General features: G+C 32.8%; 5 protein-coding genes across 5 annotated transcripts; 3 read left to right on the top strand and 2 right to left on the bottom strand.

Annotated features, from left to right (window-relative positions):
* Positions 1-190: 190 nt before the first annotated feature.
* On the top strand, positions 191-2622 carry LOC124490680 (gastrulation defective protein 1 homolog). The gene is made up of 2 exons (XM_047053221.2): positions 191-869; positions 936-2622. Exons 1-2 carry the CDS (start codon positions 275-277, stop codon positions 2522-2524), a joined length of 2184 nt encoding a protein of 727 aa, XP_046909177.1. The 5' UTR covers positions 191-274; the 3' UTR covers positions 2525-2622.
* On the bottom strand, positions 2520-3276 carry LOC124490682 (uncharacterized). The gene is made up of 2 exons (XM_047053223.2): positions 2990-3276; positions 2520-2925 (listed from the first exon to the last, which is right to left on the bottom strand). The coding sequence occupies exons 1-2, from the start codon at positions 3187-3189 to the stop codon at positions 2706-2708; spliced, it is 420 nt and encodes a 139-aa protein (XP_046909179.1). The 5' UTR covers positions 3190-3276; the 3' UTR covers positions 2520-2705.
* A 1114-nt stretch (positions 3277-4390) lies between these two features.
* LOC124490679 (ATP-dependent RNA helicase DDX42) lies at positions 4391-9853 on the top strand. The gene is made up of 5 exons (XM_075730744.1): positions 4391-5213; positions 7100-7441; positions 7535-8297; positions 8372-8519; positions 8602-9853. Exons 1-5 carry the CDS (start codon positions 4486-4488, stop codon positions 9660-9662), a joined length of 3042 nt encoding a protein of 1013 aa, XP_075586859.1. The 5' UTR covers positions 4391-4485; the 3' UTR covers positions 9663-9853.
* Rtca (RNA 3'-terminal phosphate cyclase) lies at positions 4426-6983 on the bottom strand. Its single transcript, XM_047053222.2, has 2 exons — positions 6621-6983; positions 4426-6563 (listed from the first exon to the last, which is right to left on the bottom strand). The coding sequence occupies exons 1-2, from the start codon at positions 6962-6964 to the stop codon at positions 5732-5734; spliced, it is 1176 nt and encodes a 391-aa protein (XP_046909178.1). The 5' UTR covers positions 6965-6983; the 3' UTR covers positions 4426-5731.
* A 4339-nt stretch (positions 9854-14192) lies between the features above and the next one.
* LOC124490678 (uncharacterized) lies at positions 14193-19709 on the top strand. The gene is made up of 5 exons (XM_047053218.2): positions 14193-16237; positions 16305-17217; positions 17282-17758; positions 17818-19108; positions 19177-19709. The coding sequence occupies exons 1-5, from the start codon at positions 15707-15709 to the stop codon at positions 19391-19393; spliced, it is 3429 nt and encodes a 1142-aa protein (XP_046909174.1). The 5' UTR covers positions 14193-15706; the 3' UTR covers positions 19394-19709.
* The last annotated feature ends 148 nt before the right edge of the window (positions 19710-19857 follow it).

The following is a 19857-nucleotide window of genomic DNA, read 5'->3' as shown; positions in this document are numbered from 1 at the left end:
TTGCATTGGAATGTCAATACAATTATAACTAAATTAATCAATCAATGACAGATACAAATACAAACACAAACAAATCGATCATTAAATGATGATTAATGGGGAGAAAAAAAATAGGTCCGGAAATTGAAGATAATTTTTAAATGTTTTTTCTCTGGTTTTTAGACATCAGATGGCATTACTTATGATCATTGGAATGATGTAATTCTGTGTGTGTGTTGTTGTTTATGTTGTGAACAAGCTGTAAATAAATTTTTTTTGGGGAAAAAAAAGAAAAATGAACCAAATAAAATTTAAAATGGCAATGAAGCCAAAAATATCTACGGAAAAACCATTGAATAACGATGATAATGGTGATAATGACGAAATGATGAAAGTAATGGGTTTCGGTACTTTTGGTCCAAAAAAACCAACAAAGATAGTCAAAACAGAAACCCATCATAAATCGACAATTAAATCAAATGTTACTGGTGATGATAATGATGATGAAATAAATAAAACAAAACAACCACAAGTAATGCAAACAAAAACGGCACGTAAATTTGATATTGAAGAAATGATGGGAAAATTTTATGAAAAATTACGTACTGATGGTAAAGAACATGATTCATCAACGGTTAGAACTACGAATTCAAGCGATGATGATGATGATAATGATGATGATGATAGTGACAATAATAAATGTTCATCTAAACCTCAAATATCAACAAATGATGATGATGATAATGATGATGATGACGACGACGAAGATGATGATTTCATAGGTCCACCATTGCCTCCTGGATTTAACCAAGAAGAAGATAATTCAGTGAAAATCAAAGACAACAATGATGGTGATGATGATGACGATGGTCAATATGATCTCAATGATGGTAATAAAATTTTGAAAAAAAATGATTACTTTTGATCCTAATCGTTTTTTTTAATTTTTATCATAGATAATCGATATTCAGTATTACCCATATCGCATGAAATTGAATTAAAACATGGTGGAAAATCTGTAACGGCATTAGCATTAGATCCAAATGGTGCTCGTTTAGTTTCTGGTGGTATTGATTATGAGATAAAATTCTGGGATTTTGGCGGTATGGATTCCACACTAAAATCATTTCGAACAATTACACCTTGCCATTCACATTCGATTAAACATTTGGAATTTTCTTCAAATGGTGAATTTATTCTGGTCGTTTCTGGATCATGCGTGGCCAAATTAATTGATCGTGATGGTTATGTGAAGGCTGAAACAATTAAAGGTGATCAATATATTTCCGATATGAAAAATACAAAAGGTCATATTGCCATGCTGAATTCGGGATGTTGGCATCCAATGGAAAGAAACATATTTGCAACCTGTTCAAATGATGGTACATGTCGTTTGTGGGATTCACAAGTTAATCTACGACAACATCGTTCATTGATGCGTCCACGATCACAACATGGTTTACGGACACAGCCAAACGTTTGTGCATTCAGTTCAACAATGGGTGATTTAATTGCATTAGGCTGTGATGATGGTAGTGTACAGATGTGGGATACACGTAAATCATTTGTCAATACTGCTCATTTGATTCGTGATGCTCATCAACATTCTACTGATATGTCATCATTAATGTTTGGCTATAATGGTATGACGATGGCAACACGTTCAACGGATAATACAATGAAATTATGGGATATGCGTATGGTACGACAATCACGACCATTTGGACGACAACGTTCTGAGCCATTACATGAATGGACGACCGGTTTAACAAATCGATATGCACAAACTGATTGTGCATTTTCACCGGATGATCGTTATCTTATTACTGCAACTAGTTGTGATGAACGGGATAATGGTTCAAATATTGAATGTGGTCAACTACATTTTTATTCAACATCAACATTTGATTTGTTACAGAAAATTGATGGTCGATCATCATCATCAAATATTCGTTCCATATGGCATCCGAAATTGAATCAAATTGTCACCAGTGGATCGGATGGTTCTATACAGATGTATTATGATCTAAAATATTCAATTCGTGGTGCATTACTATGTTCATATCGACAAAAACGTAAACGTAAAGAAGTGTTTACAATGGCACAACCAACAATAATAACACCACATGCATTACCATTATTCAAACAAGAACGACGAAAATCACATTATGTACAAATGTTGAAAGATCGTAAAGATCCAATTAAATCACGTAGACCTGAATTACCGATCACTGGATCTGGTTCCGGTGGACGTATAGCTGCAGCAGGCAAAACATTTGCATCATTTATAGCACGTAATCTTGGTGTGCGTGCAAAAATTGATGATAATGAAGATCCACGTGATGCATTATTACGACATGCAAAAGATGCGGAAGAAAATCCTTATTGGGTTACACCAGCTTATCAACAAAATCAACCAAAAACAATATTTGCATCTGCCGATGCAGCAATAGATATAGATAGTAACAGTAATAATGATGATGATGATCGTAAGACTGATGACGATGAACCAATGGCAAAAAAACGTAAACACATTCCTGTTTGATTTGTAAAAATTTTGAATTTCGATAAATTCATTTTGTGAATTTTATTCTTTATTATCATTTTTTTTTCTCTTGTAAATAAAATCATTTAATAACATAACATTATTATCTATTAAAGCGTCCAGCGCAAGTAATGAATTTACGTTATATATAAAAAAAAAATATTCAAATTCGAATTTAAAATTAATATCCTGAACTGCCACCACCACCAGCACCATAATAATCATCACCAGATGTATGACCAATACTATTATGATCATGTGAATAGGAATCACCATGTTTGTTTGTAGATGCCATTACATGATCATAACCACCGCCGCCATAGGAATCATATTTCTTTTCATCATAATAGACAGGAACATATTCTTTTTGTACATGATAGCATTTTTTCTCCTTTTCAACACTGTTTTTGATTTTGGTTGTTAAAATTAAAAGATTTGATTTAATAATAATTGAATCATACTTACGGTATTGGTACAGGAAATGGAACAACAACTTTATTACGACGACTTAATAAATGTATTAATGCCATTGCTAAACGCATTTTTTTCTTTTGACCAGCTTCAACAAATGATGATGATGATTGTTGACCAAAAGGACCAGATGATGATGACATTATGATGACCATTATGGTCATTATAGTGATGGCTAATACTGTCGAACGCATTTTGTTTGATTATTTATTTATTTATTTTTTTTTTTTTTTTTTTTGGTTGCTTGGTTTTGAATATGTAATGGTGATGAAATTTGTAATGTATGAATAAATAAATGAACAAACCATCAGTATTTATACGCTTTCGAAATTCTCTTTACTACTCTAACAATTATGGTGAAATTTCACTTTTCATTATGGTAGCACAATCCAATGAATTCTTCCTGGATATTTTTTTTCTTTTCGGACACTAACTAAATATTTCATCAACAACAAAATAAAACAAAAACAAAAACAAAACTTTGACCAATCTCGATCTGTGTAAAAAAAATTTTTTTGTTCCCGTAAATAATATGCAAATATCAATTATGTTATCGATTGTATAATGTGAATACCCGATGATGGTCTATACCGATTTTCTCATTTTTTTTTTTTTTTTTTGGTTTTGTTTGTTTTCTTTTTTTCGATTGTGGATCGGATATTTCAAATCGATCGACAATAGAAAGAAAAAAAAAGAAAATTTAAACATTTGATGGGAACGTTTGATAATTGAAAATGAAAAAATTTAAAAAAAAATATAACGCCATCTGTCGACAAACAAACCAGTAAGCAAACATTTTTATCTATATTTTTAACCCCAATTTCAGCTGATTAATCATAATTTGTACGATCATAATGAAGGGATAAAATCGAAAAATCAAAAAATAAAAATAAAAAATAAAAATAATAAAAAAGAAAAGGTCCCAACGTATCAAATGGGCTGAACAGCGGCATTCTATTCACTGGCGCAATCCCACTACCGAACGACGCGGGAGTTTTTGCCTGTGGTGTTTCCACTCTGAGCCATTCCACTCCTCATTATTGGCCAACCTGGACAACATCGGCTACCCGTTATTACCCATATTGACGCCGTGCTTAGTGTGGACGCCGGATCAACATAGACGCAACGCTATCCAGTAATCCCCATTGATCGTCGATTCTCAATCCTTACCCTCCCCGAAACTTGGATTACAGAAATGCGCCACCATTTCCAGATAACCGTATGAATGGTTAATTTTACCTTTAAACAAAGTCAATCTTGACCGCCATCTATACTGTTGACCGGTAATCATTTTCAATGTTTGATAAAAAAAAATAATTTAAACTTGACACACGGTTTTTTTTCTATGTAGAACAGAAAAATCATCTCAATTTCGTCTGTCACTGGGGGAGGGGGTTTGCAAATAAAAACGAAAACAATTTCGTTCATTCAATCTTTCATTTCATTTTTTTTTGTTCAAACCAGCATTTGCTCAATGTTTGATCATCATCATGCATGCTGTCAAAAAAGTTCCAACTATGCATTATAATGGCCATACCAAAGATAAAAAATCATTAATGCGTGTTTCAATTAATAGATGTTATGTTACTGTGCAAAAGAAACGAATGCGTACGTCATCACGATCATCAATTATTGATCAGGTATCATTTATCGATTGGCAAATGGTACATAAAATACAATTTGGTAAAAATCGTATAAAAATTGTACCGAATTCGAAAAAATTCATTAAACAAAAAACGATTAAAGCATATTTTGATAAAAAAGTTTTAAATTTTCTACGTAAAAGTTGTAATAAACTTAATTATATAAAACCGGTTAAACGTCGTTGGTTTTCATTATCAAACACTAAGGATTATCAACCGATTAATCGTGAAAATTCACGAACAAATTCTTCATCATCATCATCGAATGAAACCTGTACAATGGATTCATTTACAAATGATCGATCATCATCATCATCATTCAATGAGATTGATGAATACGAAGATGGTGAAGATAATGTTGAGCAAAAACAACAACAACAACGATCAGACCATCACCATCAGCCTTCACCGGATCGAATATCATATCGTATGGACGATGATTATGATGATGATGAATTCAATAATAGTAATGATGATTGGACATCATTCGATGATTATTCAAATTTATCCTTTTCATTTTCCTCATCATCATCATCATCATTATCGTCATCATCATTATCGTCATCATCATCGTCATCATCATCATTATTGAATCAATCTACAAATTCTGTTAATCATAACCATCATCAATTTGATAGAAAATTTGAAATTTCGCCCTCAAGAATTGAACATCCATATAGTCCGTATATTCATGATTCACAGAAACAAAATGCTAATGTTCATTATATAAATTCGAATCCACAAGAAACAATTACCCCAGACTATAGTTCATTATTCAAATCATTGAATTCATTGATTGAAACGGATGATGATGATGATGATATGATCAATAATAATAATAACAACAAAAATAAGAAACGAAAACAAAGTTTATCCTGATATTTTAAAAATGCTTAATAATTGTTATATTCTTGTTATCGTTTTCAATTGGATTTTTTTTAAAGTGAGAAATGGCTATGTTTTTTTTATTAATAAACTATATAGATGAAATAAATGTCATCCAAATGAAAATTAAATGTTCTTATTATTATTATTATATTTGTTGAAAAATAAATGAAATTTTTATTTTTACAACTTGAATCTTGATGATCAATCAAGATGGATAAAATGTTTCAGGCATATAAGCGATTCCTTTGCATTCAATCATATTTAATAAATTATTCGATTTTAATGGTTTAATTATGAATTCAACACCAGTAAGTTGTTCAGTAATCCAAATGGCTGTATGTGTATGCATTGTTATTTCACCGGTAATAATTCGACTTGTACCGGCGGCTAATGCCATATAAATGATCAATTGATCTTGAACATATTCATCAACACAACATTTTTGCTGCAATTGATGGCAAAGTTTTTCGGCAACTTGTTTTCCATAATTATCAGAATTCATTTCATTCCGTCGTGATGCTAAATTGGATACGGATAGATGACAATTGGTTGTTGTACGAGCTGTGAACATCACAGCTAAAGCATCGTTTCGTGCACGACATTCATTGATGGTGATTTTTATCCGATCTTTATTGTCGATGATTTGTTGTTGATTATCAAAAATTTGCATCGCTGAACGAATATTTGCTTCGGCAATTGGTCGTCGAATTTGTCCGGAGATCAATACAAAACCATCAATTTCAATCAATTGACCAAAATCTATTTGTTCAATTGGTTGTAAGGGTAATGGTGTTGTTAGATTAGCGGGATTAATCTGACAAGATACATGACCACCACCTTGTGGATAGAAACCATATCTATCACAATGAATTTGAATTTGATTCATAAATGGAAGATAATCAGGTAGAATATCGGTAAAAAAATTAACAAACGGAGCAAATGGAACATGTGTACCACCACCACGAAATTCGATCGTTGATGGACTATTAGCATAAAGTAATAAAGGTATAGCTGTTTGGAGAATTAATGTTATGCTCCTGTAATTATATGATGAATTACAAAAAGAATTGTTTTGAAAATTCAAAACAACAAACCCTGCAGTACGTATGTCAGTTTTATAGGTTCCGGCCATAATTTTCATCGGTCTATATCGGATGATTGTTGATCCGATTTCGGCATTTAATAATTCACCATTCGTTATATCACGTGCTAAATAAAGACCATGAAGATGTTGAGCTGCTAAACCGGGCCGTGGACGACCTGCACGAATATTTACCACTTCAATCGGTATATTCAATAGGCTACTCAATACGGTAGCATTACGTAGAATTTGTCCACCACCTTCTAAATGGCTACCATCGATTTGACGATATTCTTTATCCATATTCCTTACAATTTTAGAGCTAAAGTGACGAAATCGGCAGATAATATTGATCATAACACACACACGTGGATGACGACATGCACATCAACATGACCATTGACTGTAACAATAGCCGAAAATTCTGTATTTTGACAGCTGATTATTCTGTCATTCGTTTTGAAAAATTCTGTATTTTCCATCCAAAATGACGTCTAGAGATTTTCGATCAGTTCCACCACCCAAAAATCTCAATCAACGCCAATCATATACTCGTTTTGAAGATGTTCATGCAAATGCATCACAAGCTCGTGCACGATTCGAAGCACGAATCAATTCGGGCACTCAATTTAGTCGTCGACCAAAATTCGGTGATTTTGAAGATGAATATTTTGAACATGAAGATGATGATGGTCACCATCAGCCATCTAAAAGTCCAGCTAAAAACGATGGTAATGATGATGATGAGGAAGAAGATCCATTAGATGCATTCATGGCTGAATTGAATAAATGTGAACAACAAAAAGCGAACAAAACAAAAAATAAAATATCATCCCAACAACAACAACAACCCACAAACAAACCATCGTCATCCGATTCGAGTAAATCATCATCAGCTTCCATGAAAAAATCCATGGCCAAGGTGAAAGGAGTTCGACAAGATATCGAAGAAGAAGATCTGGAAGAATCATATTATAAATACATGGAATCAAATCCAATGGCTGGAGTTGGTACATTCGCTGGTGATAGTGATGATGAAGGGGGTGAAACCAATGCCAATGCCACTGATAATCAAATCGAATACGATGATGATGGTAATCCAATTGTAACGTCGACAAAAAAAATGATTGATCCACTTCCAATGGTCTATCATTCACAAATTGATTATCAACCATTTGAAAAAAATTTCTATCAAGAACATGAAGAAATTGCTAAATTAACAGTTGTTGAATGCCAGGAATTACGTCGTAAATTAGGCATACGTGTATCGGGACCTTCACCACCGAAGCCATGTTCAAGTTTTGCTCATTTTGGTTTTGATGAACCATTAATGAAATTGATACGAAAAATGGAATTCACACAACCGACACCCATACAAGCACAAGCAATACCGACTGCATTAAGTGGTCGTGATGTGATCGGTATTGCAAAAACTGGTTCAGGAAAAACGGCTGCATATCTATGGCCATTATTGATGCACATAATGGATCAGTCAGAATTGAAACCAGGTGATGGACCGATCGGATTGATTCTGGCTCCGACCAGAGAATTATCACAACAAATCTATCAGGAAGGAAAAAAATTTGCCAAACCATATGGTATACGAGTACTTTGTGCTTATGGTGGTGGTTCCAAATATGAACAATCAAAAGATCTAGAACAAGGTGCTGATATTGTTGTTGCTACACCGGTAAGAAAACTTATTATCACTCATTATCATTGATGAATTAGATTTTATAAAATGATTTATTCATTTGAAAATAGGGTCGTATGATTGATTTTATCAAAATGAAAGCTACAAATCTATTAAGGGTAACATATCTGGTTTTGGATGAAGCTGATCGTATGTTCGATATGGGTTTCGAACCACAAGTACGATCCATCTGTAATCAAGTTCGTCCGGATCGTCAAAGTAATTTCGAATCTAGCGTTTATTTATTGGATTCATATTAATTACATTCTGTTTTTTCTTTTTAATTATTCCACACATATAGCTTTAATGTTTTCGGCAACATTTAAGAAAAAAATTGAAAAATTAGCTCGAGATGTTCTAAATGATCCGATTCGTATCGTACAAGGTGATGGTGTTGGTGAAGCTAATCAAGATGTACAGCAAATTGTTCATGTATTTAAACATGGTACGTCACAAAAATGGGAATGGCTTGTACAGAATCTCGTTCAATTTACATCACAAGGTTCGGTATTAATATTCGTAACGAAAAAAGCAAATGCACAAGAATTATGTGGAAATTTAGCATCGAAAACAAATCATCAGCCATTATTATTACATGGTGATATGAATCAATTGGATCGTAATAAGGTGATCACCGGATTTAAACGTAAAGAATCCGATGTACTAATTGCAACCGATGTTGCTGCACGTGGTCTTGATATATCGCATATACGAACAGTAATTAATTATGATCTAGCATTAGATATTGATACACATACACATCGTATTGGTCGTACTGGTCGTGCTGGTGAACAAGGTATTGCCTATACATTAGTTACGGAAAAAGATAAAGAAATGGTCGGTCATCTTGTACGGAATTTGGAATCAGCTAATCAAATAGTTTCGGATGATCTGATGAATTTGGCTATGCAATCACAATGGTTTCGTAAATCTCGATTTAAACAAGGTGATCCTCGTCGATTATCATCAATTGTTGGTAGTGGTGGTGGTGGTAGCAGTAGAAGACCTAAATTTGGTTTAGGATTTGGTAAATCTGATTTAAATTCATCATTATCATCGTCAACGACAACAATGGCTACACAAATATCATCAGCACCATTTATTCCATCATCCAGATCAATAGTCGAACAGATTCAACATAATCCAACAATTAAACAGCAACAATCATCCAACGTTAGTGGTGGTGGTGGTGATCGAATATCATTAATGCGTGCAGCATATAAAGCACAATTTCGTTCACAATTTAAAGCTGCAAGTGATGAAACATCTTGGAATAAGTCATCATCATCATCATCATCATCAACAACAACAAGCCAAGAACAAAAAACGGAAGGAAAAAATAAAAAAAGTCGTTGGGGTTAAGTGAAAGAAGAAAAAATCAATTATTCAAGATAATGCTTCTACCTCTATACGAGCGTTTGTTTTTTTTGTTCGTTTTTTCGTTTGATTATATAATATTTGAAAACAAAAATGTATTTAATCCACCATATGCGCAATATTTTATATATATTATATTATCATCATTATGATTATAATTTTTTTTTCTCACCAAACAATTCTGATGTTTGTCATTTTCATTTTGTTTAGTTAAATTTTGGCTGGTTGATATTTCTTCTTGACACGATACAATTGGACCAATGGGGAAGAAAAAATGCATGAAAACAAAATGAATAAATGATTATCATAGTAATGGTAATTGTTGTGGTTGTGTGATGAGCCGATGAATTATTCAGATAACAAAAACACCAGTTTTCTGGTTTATTGTTGAGAATGGCAAAAAAAAAATGGTAATTGAATTCTTCTCGGAAGACTAACTGCAACAAGACAGCCTGATGGCCTTGATTTCGAATGTTATATATATTAGATTTGGGAAAAAGTCGTGTCGTTTTTTTGTATAACATTTTGGAATGAGTGTCACAAAAAATCGGTAAAGGTTTCGACATCGTGTATGGCCTCGATTCATTCTTCGATGACCATACTTTATTTCAAAAATAAATTTTTTCCAACTTTGACCACCGGAAGTGGTGTCCGGCCTCTGTTTTTCGACCCATTAAAAAACGAAATTTTAGCCATTTTGATTTTTGCTCGTGGTGACCTTGACCAAAGAGTTAAAATTCATCTGACCACTCAATGCAAATTCCACATGTCCTGGGAGTTGAAAAAAATTATGGGCGTAATTCTTCCTCAACTCATCCGTTTTCAAGGGCGGATCAAAATCCGGTCGGCCGCTATCAGCCACTGTGTTATTCAGCCTTAGGAAAAATATGCGTCAAAATGAAATTTTTAAAAAATTTTAATCAATTATCGCACGACACGTTTTCCGCTAACCAAAAAGTCAACAAAAAAATTTGGTTTACTAAAAATTCCAAATTTTTTCAAATTTTGAAAATCGCATAACCGACCATGCAATTCATGTGCCGTCAGCCACTCTCCCAATGGCATTGCCCATTGAAATTGCTAGCAGTCTATATTGAATGTTGATAGCGGCCGACCGGATTTTGATCCGCCCTTGAAAACGGATGAGTTGAGGAAGAATTACGCCCATAATTTTTTTCAACTCCCAGGACATGTGGAATTTGCATTGAGTGGTCAGATGAATTTTAACTCTTTGGTCGAGGTCACCACGAGCAAAAATCAAAATGGCTAAAATTTTGTTTTTTAATGGGTCGAAAAACAGAGGCCGGACACCACTTCCGGTGGTCAAAGTTGGAAAAAATTTATTTTTGAAATAAAGTATGGTCATCGAAGAATGAATCGAGGCCATACACGATGTCGAAACCTTTACCGATTTTTTGTGACACTCATTCCAAAATGTTATACAAAAAAACGACACGACTTTTTCCCAAATCTAATATATGTTATTCATTTGTCGTCGCTTGATGTTTCGGACATAAGGCTTTCGGATATTCGTGGTTCCAGGCCGATTCGTTTGATGTTTTCAATGAATATGGTGATGGTGGTGGTGGTGGTGGTGTGAATTGAATCTGGATTATTTCATTTCGTTTTTTTGATGATTTCAAATTTTTTTTGTTTGTTTTGTTTGCTTGCTTACTTGGATCAAACACACTATTTATCTATAATGTTTCCGAATAAATGCATTTCTATGATAAAAATCTGTATAATCATTATATTCGGTGGCCATTTTTTCATTTACCAATTCTAGATAATTATAATTACTTTATATATTGAAGTGGTTGTTTTTTTCTTTATATATGGATGATAATTTTTGTCGAGAATATAGCAATTACGTCATTCGATCGAATTTTTGGTCATTGTTTTTGTTTTGTGTATGTGTGTGTGTGTGTATGTGATTCGTTTTCGTTTCGTTCGTTGTAAATAAAAAATTCACCCATCGGGCATGATAAATTGTTTTGAATGTTTTTTTTAAAAAGTTTCGATTTTGATTATCAAGTGGAAATAGTAATCATAATAATAATAATTCTTGGCGATTTTCTATTGAAGAAGCCTCAATAAAATGAAATTCGGTATGTTGAGAAGGAAAAAAAACTTTTTTCTGTTTTGTTTCTGGTCTTCATTCATTGATTCAATTGTTCATAGGAAAAAAAAGGGGCAGGTTTGAATTGAATTTCATTTGAATTCGAGAATTTTTTTTCCGTTCACTTTTTCTCTCTCGTGCCAAATGAAATAAAATGAAACGAAATTGGTTGGAGAAAAAAAAGAGAGGAAATTTTTTTTTTGTTCCATATTTCATGCCATTCGCAAATTTTCGTGACCAAATTATCGATTTGAGAATTAAGAAATGGGCCATAAACAACAATGTGATTTATTATTATTTCTCTATATTTTAATCATTTCGACCACTTTGATAATATTTATCGAAGGTAAATCTATTGATTATTTTTATTTTAATCAATCATCATCATCATCGTCATCATCATTATCACCATCATCATCGTCATCATCATTATCACCATCATCATCATCATCATCATCAAAAGTCACAAAGTTAAAAAAAATAACAATGAAAACAAGAGCCACAAAAGCAACAAGAGCAATAACAATGAAAACAAAAAGACCAACAACAAAAATAACAACAACATCAACAATAATGACAACAAAAATGACAACAGCAGCAACAACAACAACAACAACAACAACAACAAAAACAACAGCAAACTGGTTGGCTATTATCAGTGATATAACGGTTGGTGGTGTTATATCGTTAGCAAAAAATTCTAGTAAAACAGCAAACAGAAACGAAAAAAAATCATCACCATCATTAAGTGATAAATTATTAGAAAAATTAGAATCAATATACAGACAGATGGATGAATGGCATAATAAGAATCCAAAACAATTTTGGACAGCAATGTTTGCATTCGAATTGTTTGTAGTAATGATTGGATATTTTGCTGGTCTAATTCGATAAACAACAACAACACATTAAACAGGGAAAAAATCACCACCAACCAACAACCACACCACCACAATATTGGTTTTTTTTTAATTAACTATAATTAAAAAGTTCATGTTATTAGCCATTTTTTTCAATTCATTTCATTCCATGTTGATGAACATACACACAAAGACAAAGTTCTTGATATTAAAGAGACTTTTCTCTTGATATGATGAAAAGTTTTTCGTTTTTTTTTTTTTTTTTTTTTTTTTGTTCAAGCTAAATTGATTTACGCTTTTTTTTGATCTCTAGGTCTCTTAATGAATTTTTTTAGTTTAGTTTTTTTTCTCTACTTTTCCATCTTGATCATTTCATTTCGATAAAGAACTCATGATAATGATATAAATTTAACGAGGGATTAAACAGGATAAATTTATGTTGCCACCAAAGAGAATTCGGTAATGTTGTTGTCATCAGTAATTGGTGTAAAATAGTTGCCCCGGCTATATATACACACACACACACACACTATTCGAACATTAAAAATTTAAAAATGTTCGAAAAAAAAACCACACAATGGTAACCTTCCCTACGGTCTCAGAATGAAAAAAAAATTCAATTCAATTCGATAAATTTCCATATAAAACTACGAATAAATTATGTTTCAAAAAAAACCGGAAGTTATTTTTTATTCCAATTGTGCATCTGCTCCATATATGTGTGTGTGCTTGTGTGTACGTACTTGTACATTTGATTTTTTTTTCATTTCTAATAATGAATTTCCAACCATTCCATCAAAGAATGATAAACGAATCGAAATGATGAAAATTTCTTTCGAATCAGATCCGATTATTATTATTATCAGTAACAACATTTAATAATAACGTATCCGGAATTTAATCAAGTTTACATCATCATCATTATCATCATCAATATATTGCCGTTTGATTCCATGAAATTGCCAAATCAGTATCAATTTGTAATATATTGTGTTATATATGTGTTATTTGTATTATTTCTGGCATGTACACAAATGGCCATTTTAAGGCAAAATGTGCATATAGATAAATATTTACCAACCAAACAAACAAACAAACAAAAAAAAATCATGTTATTATATGACGAATGATGCTATTGAATAAAATACACTCAATTCAATTACAATCAATCCATCCATCAACGGTATTAACAATCAACACAATCCGATAAACATATTGATTGAAAGAAGAAAAAAAATTGAAATGCAAAACATATCAAATCCAATCAAATTCGATCAAATTCTTTTCAATGACAACAGAAACAACAAACGAACAAACGAATCAAAGAATCCAAGTACATTATCATTCCGATTCTTTCTTTTATTTTGATCGATTTAAATAGAAAAAAAACATAAACACAATTTTAACGTTTTTCTTTGTAAGACCAATGTTAAGTGTTTGTGTTGTTGATATAACAACAATAATAATAATAAAATATAATAAATAATCACTTTCTCTTTCTCTTTCTCTTTCTATCTCTATCTCACACACACACAGAAAAAACGAATCCAATTTGTAACCGTGGCCCTTTTTTTTGTTCATTTTTGATTAACCAGCTACAGTATAAATCCCAAAATCCTATATATATATCACCAGCAATAACATCAACAACATATCTGGATGTATGGCATTCATTCATTCATTCAATTATCATTTTGTATCTACAAAAAAGAAAGAGAGATAGAGATAGAATGCCAAAGTTCTAAGCAACAAGAATTTTTTTTTTTTGCTTTTGCTTTTGCTTTTCAGGCCGCATTCTCTATCTGGATAATGATGATGCATATATGTGGACATGCTCCAAAATGTAGTTACTGCTGCTTTATTTCTGGTGTTTATGTGTGTGTGTGTGTTTGATATACAACAACCAAACGATACATACCAGTTGGATCGAATCATTTTGGAACCTGTCCGCCTACTCTCTCTCTCTCTCTATTTTGGAACCTATCACCGGTTTTATCGTCATCATCATCATCATCAAGTTCCAACTCGACATACCAGAAAAATATTTCTGTGTTGCAGTGTTTTTCTTTCTTTTTGTTTTGTTTTGTTTTTTTTAGTGCAGTATTCAAGTACATACACAGTGGTTATGTGGTATGTGGTGGTTTTGTTTTTATTCACATCAAATCGATTCAAATCATCATAACAAACAATTCGAATTCCATATTCACATACATACACACACACAACAACAACAACAAAAACAATGACGACAACAACAACAACAACGACGATGACAGCATAATTATTATCGACCTGAATTGTTTTTTTTTTCATACACACAGAGATAGAAAGAGGCGATAAATGCAATTTTTATTCAAAAAAGAAATTTAACATTTACAACAACAACAACAACAACAAAGTAGACAATGATTATGGATCATATCTGAGAATACAGGAACGAATATTCTGTTGTTGGAAAAGAAAAGTTTCTTTCCACTTGGTTATTGATTGTCTGGTGGTTTTTTGTTTTTTGTTTTTGTATTTGTTTTCATCGGACAGTCAGTCGGTTGTTGTTGTTGTTGTTGTTGTTGTGTGTTGTCCATGGACAACAATATCTCATCATCATCAACATCATAAATTATAAAATCTTCTTCACATAGAATGTTATTTTTTTCGTCAGTCAATTTTTCTTCCATTTAAATTTGTTGTTTGTTTGTTTCACTCATTCATTCATTTATTCATTCATGCATTCAGAATTATAAATTATTAATGTAAAAAAATATGACCAACAAAATGGACCATCTGTTCTATTGATATTTTTTTTGCATGTTTGGTTAGTTGTCGACACTGTTTCATTTCCATATGGAATCCAATATCAATCCTCAACATTGCCACAGCAACAGCAACGACAAGAGGGAGAAAGCCAATTTTTATGATTTTGGCCATTATTATTTATTATAATTTTTCTTCCATAAATATATGCCATACCATTATGATAGAAATAATGTAACGACAATCGTTTGATGGATAATAACTGTAAATGCAAAACAAAACATTATTGAATAAATAAAATGCCGAAAAAAATATCAAAAATTATTTCAAATGCAAAAAATCGTCTTAGTTCACGAACATCAACAAAATCTTCGAAATCACCAACAAAAGCAACAGCAGTATCACCATCAAAATCGGCTGCTATACGAACCGGTTCATTACGATCAACATGCGAATCAAATCGTTTATTATCATCAACATATGATGATGATGATGATAATGATAGACAAGGTGCTTCTGGTCATGATTCCATTTCATTGGGAATGCCTGCACAAGATTATGATGATTTTGAATCACCGGATCTAAATCTTCCATCAATACGATCGACAAAAAAATCTGATACTAAAAAAGCTGGCAGTAGTGAACAACAGCATAGTGATGGTACTAGTACAAATACGACCACTGAACGTCAACGATCGAATAATGATGAACAGATCACAGGTGGTAGATCAATTTTACAAAGAGTTCTTTCATTTGGCCAACGAACAAACGGTACGACGGCGACGACGATCGGATCTGGTTATAATGAGCTTTACGATGATCATGAAAAGGTAGGCTCACCATTATCAGTTGTTGTCTATTGATCAATCATTGAATCATCATTCAACCAAAATATAGCAATCAGGGTTCTCTCGACAACATTGGTGGCAATCAGAATTTCTTCTTGGTACCGAAACACATGGACCAGTTCTATTTGGAACATGGAATGGTGTATTCGTTACTACCGTTGTCCATTTATTTGGTGTTATTAGTTTTCTACGTTTAGGTTGGATGGTCGGAAATGAAGGTGTACCATTATCATTGGCCATTGTGTTTGCCTGTCTACTATTCAATACTATATCATTGTTAGCAGCAATCGGTATTATGGAACGATGTGCTGCTGTAACGGCTGCACAAACATCCGGTTTAACACCATTCAAACAATTCAATAATCAGGCAATATCAAGTCAACAACAACAACGTTTCGATCCGGAATACACACGTTCAGTAGCAACGGCACGGGCAAATGTACATATTTTAGTGGCCACTGTTCTAGGATCACGTATAGGTGGTGCCATCTCGTTGGTTTATTGTATTGGACAGGCTGTATCCTGTGCATTACATGTAACCGGATTTAGTGAAGCATTTGTACAATTATGTGCTATTTTCATACGTCGTCAATTGATGATGTCATCGAATGAATTTATGCCATCATTATCACCATCAACACCGTCATCATCATTATTAACATCATCAAACATATCGATCATTGAACAGCCATCATTAGCACGCACAATAGCAAGATTATTAAGGATCGATATTCTGGAACAACAGCAAAAACAATCATCTTCCAGTGGAACATCAAATACTCAATTAATATTGAATCCAGAATCATTTCAAATTGTTTCTATTATATTGATATTCATATTGTTTTTCATCAATATTGTCGGTGTTCGTTGGTTATTTCGTCTACAAACATTACTATTCTTAGCATTAGTAGCTGCTGTTGGTGATTTTTCTACCGGACTTTTTCATGAGCACGCTGATTATGGTAATTATTTTTTGAAAAATTTATTATCAATTTATGATAAAAAAAATCCTTCTCAATCCAATAGGATATGGCCCAATTAAACCAAGTGAAGAACATTTTATCGAAAATATTCCACCACATTCATGGTCGAATCCAAATCATTGGATATTTTGGCGACAATTATTCGAAACTGTTGGTGTATTTTTTCCAGCAACAATCGGTGTTATGGCTGGTGTAAATATGGGTTCAGATCTGGAACGACCAACCAAATCAATACCGGCTGGATCATTAATGGCTATCTTATCTAGTTATGGTGTACATGCATTGTTCATTCTTGGATTATCATTATGCTGTTCACGTATTGCATTATTGAATGATTTTGCTATAGCTCAACATGCATCAGCTGTGGGTATTTTTTTCGCTTTTGGTCTCTATATGTCAACCATTTCATCGGGTCTTGGTTCAATGTATACGGCACCAAGAATTATGCAAAATCTGGCACAAGAGCTTCATTCTGTACCAATTGTACGATGTTTTGCACGCGGAAATGGACCAAACAATAGTAAGTTTTCATCATAATGAATATTCCTAATGTTCGTTTTATTATCCATCATCATTTAGTTCCAATCAATGCATTAATGTTGTTCGTCTTAGTCACTATTGGTTTTCTTATGATCGGTGGTATTAATGTTTTAGCACCGATTGTAACCATACCATACCTATTAACATATGCAGCCATTGAATATGCATATTTTTCAATGGCAATGACATTCGATATACAAATACAACGTGAAAAACGATTTATGCAGATTGCTTCACAACTTAAATCTTCCGATTCTGGTACATTCGGTGGTGGTGGTTGTGATGATGATGCTGTGGCTGCTGGTGATCATGGCACTAAGATGATAATACAATCATCAGGTGACATTATTTCTGAACAAACTAAATCAACAGCACCAACAACAACTGGACAAAGACAATTATTGTCATTATCATCATCATCATCATCGATTAAACGTTGTCGACAGCCAGCCGAAGACACTGTTTCATTATCGGCATCACTTTCAGGTGGTAATAGTGGTGGACAACAACCACCATTATCACCATCATTTTCATCATTACAACAACAGCAACAACATCTTGCCGGTTATGGTTCAATACAAAGTATAACACAACATATAAAAATAAAACGAAGACAAAGTACTCAAAGTAGTGATAGTGATAATGAAGGTGGTTGTCCAAGTGGATCATCGATTAAATCAACTGGTACGGTTAAGCAATCTACTAAAGAACGATCACAATCATCATCAATAAAAAGTAAAACAAAAGTAACAAAACCAAAAACAATTCGACAATTAATGGCTGCCGTTAGCAATTCGGATGAGGAAGACGATGATGATGATGGTAACATCAATGATGATGATGATTCTGTCATGATGGGTACCGCTGAAGTTGGTGATGATGAAATTAATCAACAATCATCATCACATGCCGCATCATCATCAAGTCTATTTCGTAATATCGGTTCAAGCACACGATTAATAGCAAATACAAATGATGATGATAATGATGATGATGGTGGTGGTGATGGTGGTGGTGAACAGCAACCATCATCAATGAACAATGATCAATGTGAACGTTTATTAATGCCGGATCCGGAATTATCTGAAATTGCTTGTAAACAAGAAGTCTGGTATCTACGACTAATGAATCGATGGATCGTATTGATTGCAGCTATCATTAAATTATTACTCATGTTTATTATTGCATGGCATTATGCAATGATTACAATAATAATGTTCATTTTATTTGCTTGGATTATTGGCCATACAAATCCTGGTTTTTATCCCGGTGTTTCCGAATTTTCTCTTTATAAATGGATTCGATCTGTTTGTATTCGTATCAAATCATGGTAAGTATCATTATTATAAGAACATTGATTTTGGATTGATTTCTGTTTTATAAAAAAAACACGTATAGGCGACCTTCTGGCTATACAAACATATTGAATAGTACATCATCAAATCATACAACAACAAATCTAGTTGCATCATATTCATATGATCGTATTGTTTTACCGGAAACAGCTATGCCCGATTTTCGTTGTGAATCCGATCAATTAACTAAAGATAATACGGATTATTCGGATAGGCCACCATGTCATTTTGCTACAACAATCAATCCGCAATTAAATTGATCTACGATAATAATCATTCATTATTATAATAATTTTCTGGCAAATCTCTCAGTATTCCTCTCTCTCTCTCTCTCTTGTTTCTGGTTGTTATGTCTCAATGTCTCTTTCTATCTTTGATTTGACAACGATTTCAGATTTTATTCTATTGCTTATTGTTGTTGTTGATGATGGATTATTCTGTATCATCATTATTACCACCAAAAATCACACACACACACACACACACAGGAAAAAAACACCTGTTATTCATAAATAATCAAACTGATAAAGAAAATCAAATAAATTAAAATCAAATTTTAAAAACAAAAGAACAAAATTCAAAAATTTATTTTTCATTCGAAAAATGATTCGTCTCGTTTCAACTCACTAGATGGCAGTCAAAATGATCGTTATGATGATTCCTTCGAATTTTCGAGTGTTTTTGAATATCGAATGACCAAACAATCGATGGGTAATTTTCAACA

The sequence above is a fragment of the Dermatophagoides farinae genome, chromosome 4, assembly GCF_024713945.1.
Source record: "Dermatophagoides farinae isolate YC_2012a chromosome 4, ASM2471394v1, whole genome shotgun sequence".
NCBI lineage: Eukaryota > Metazoa > Arthropoda > Arachnida > Sarcoptiformes > Pyroglyphidae > Dermatophagoides > Dermatophagoides farinae.
Note: the sequence above shows the minus strand (reverse complement) of the source record. Positions and strands in the feature narration are given on the sequence as shown.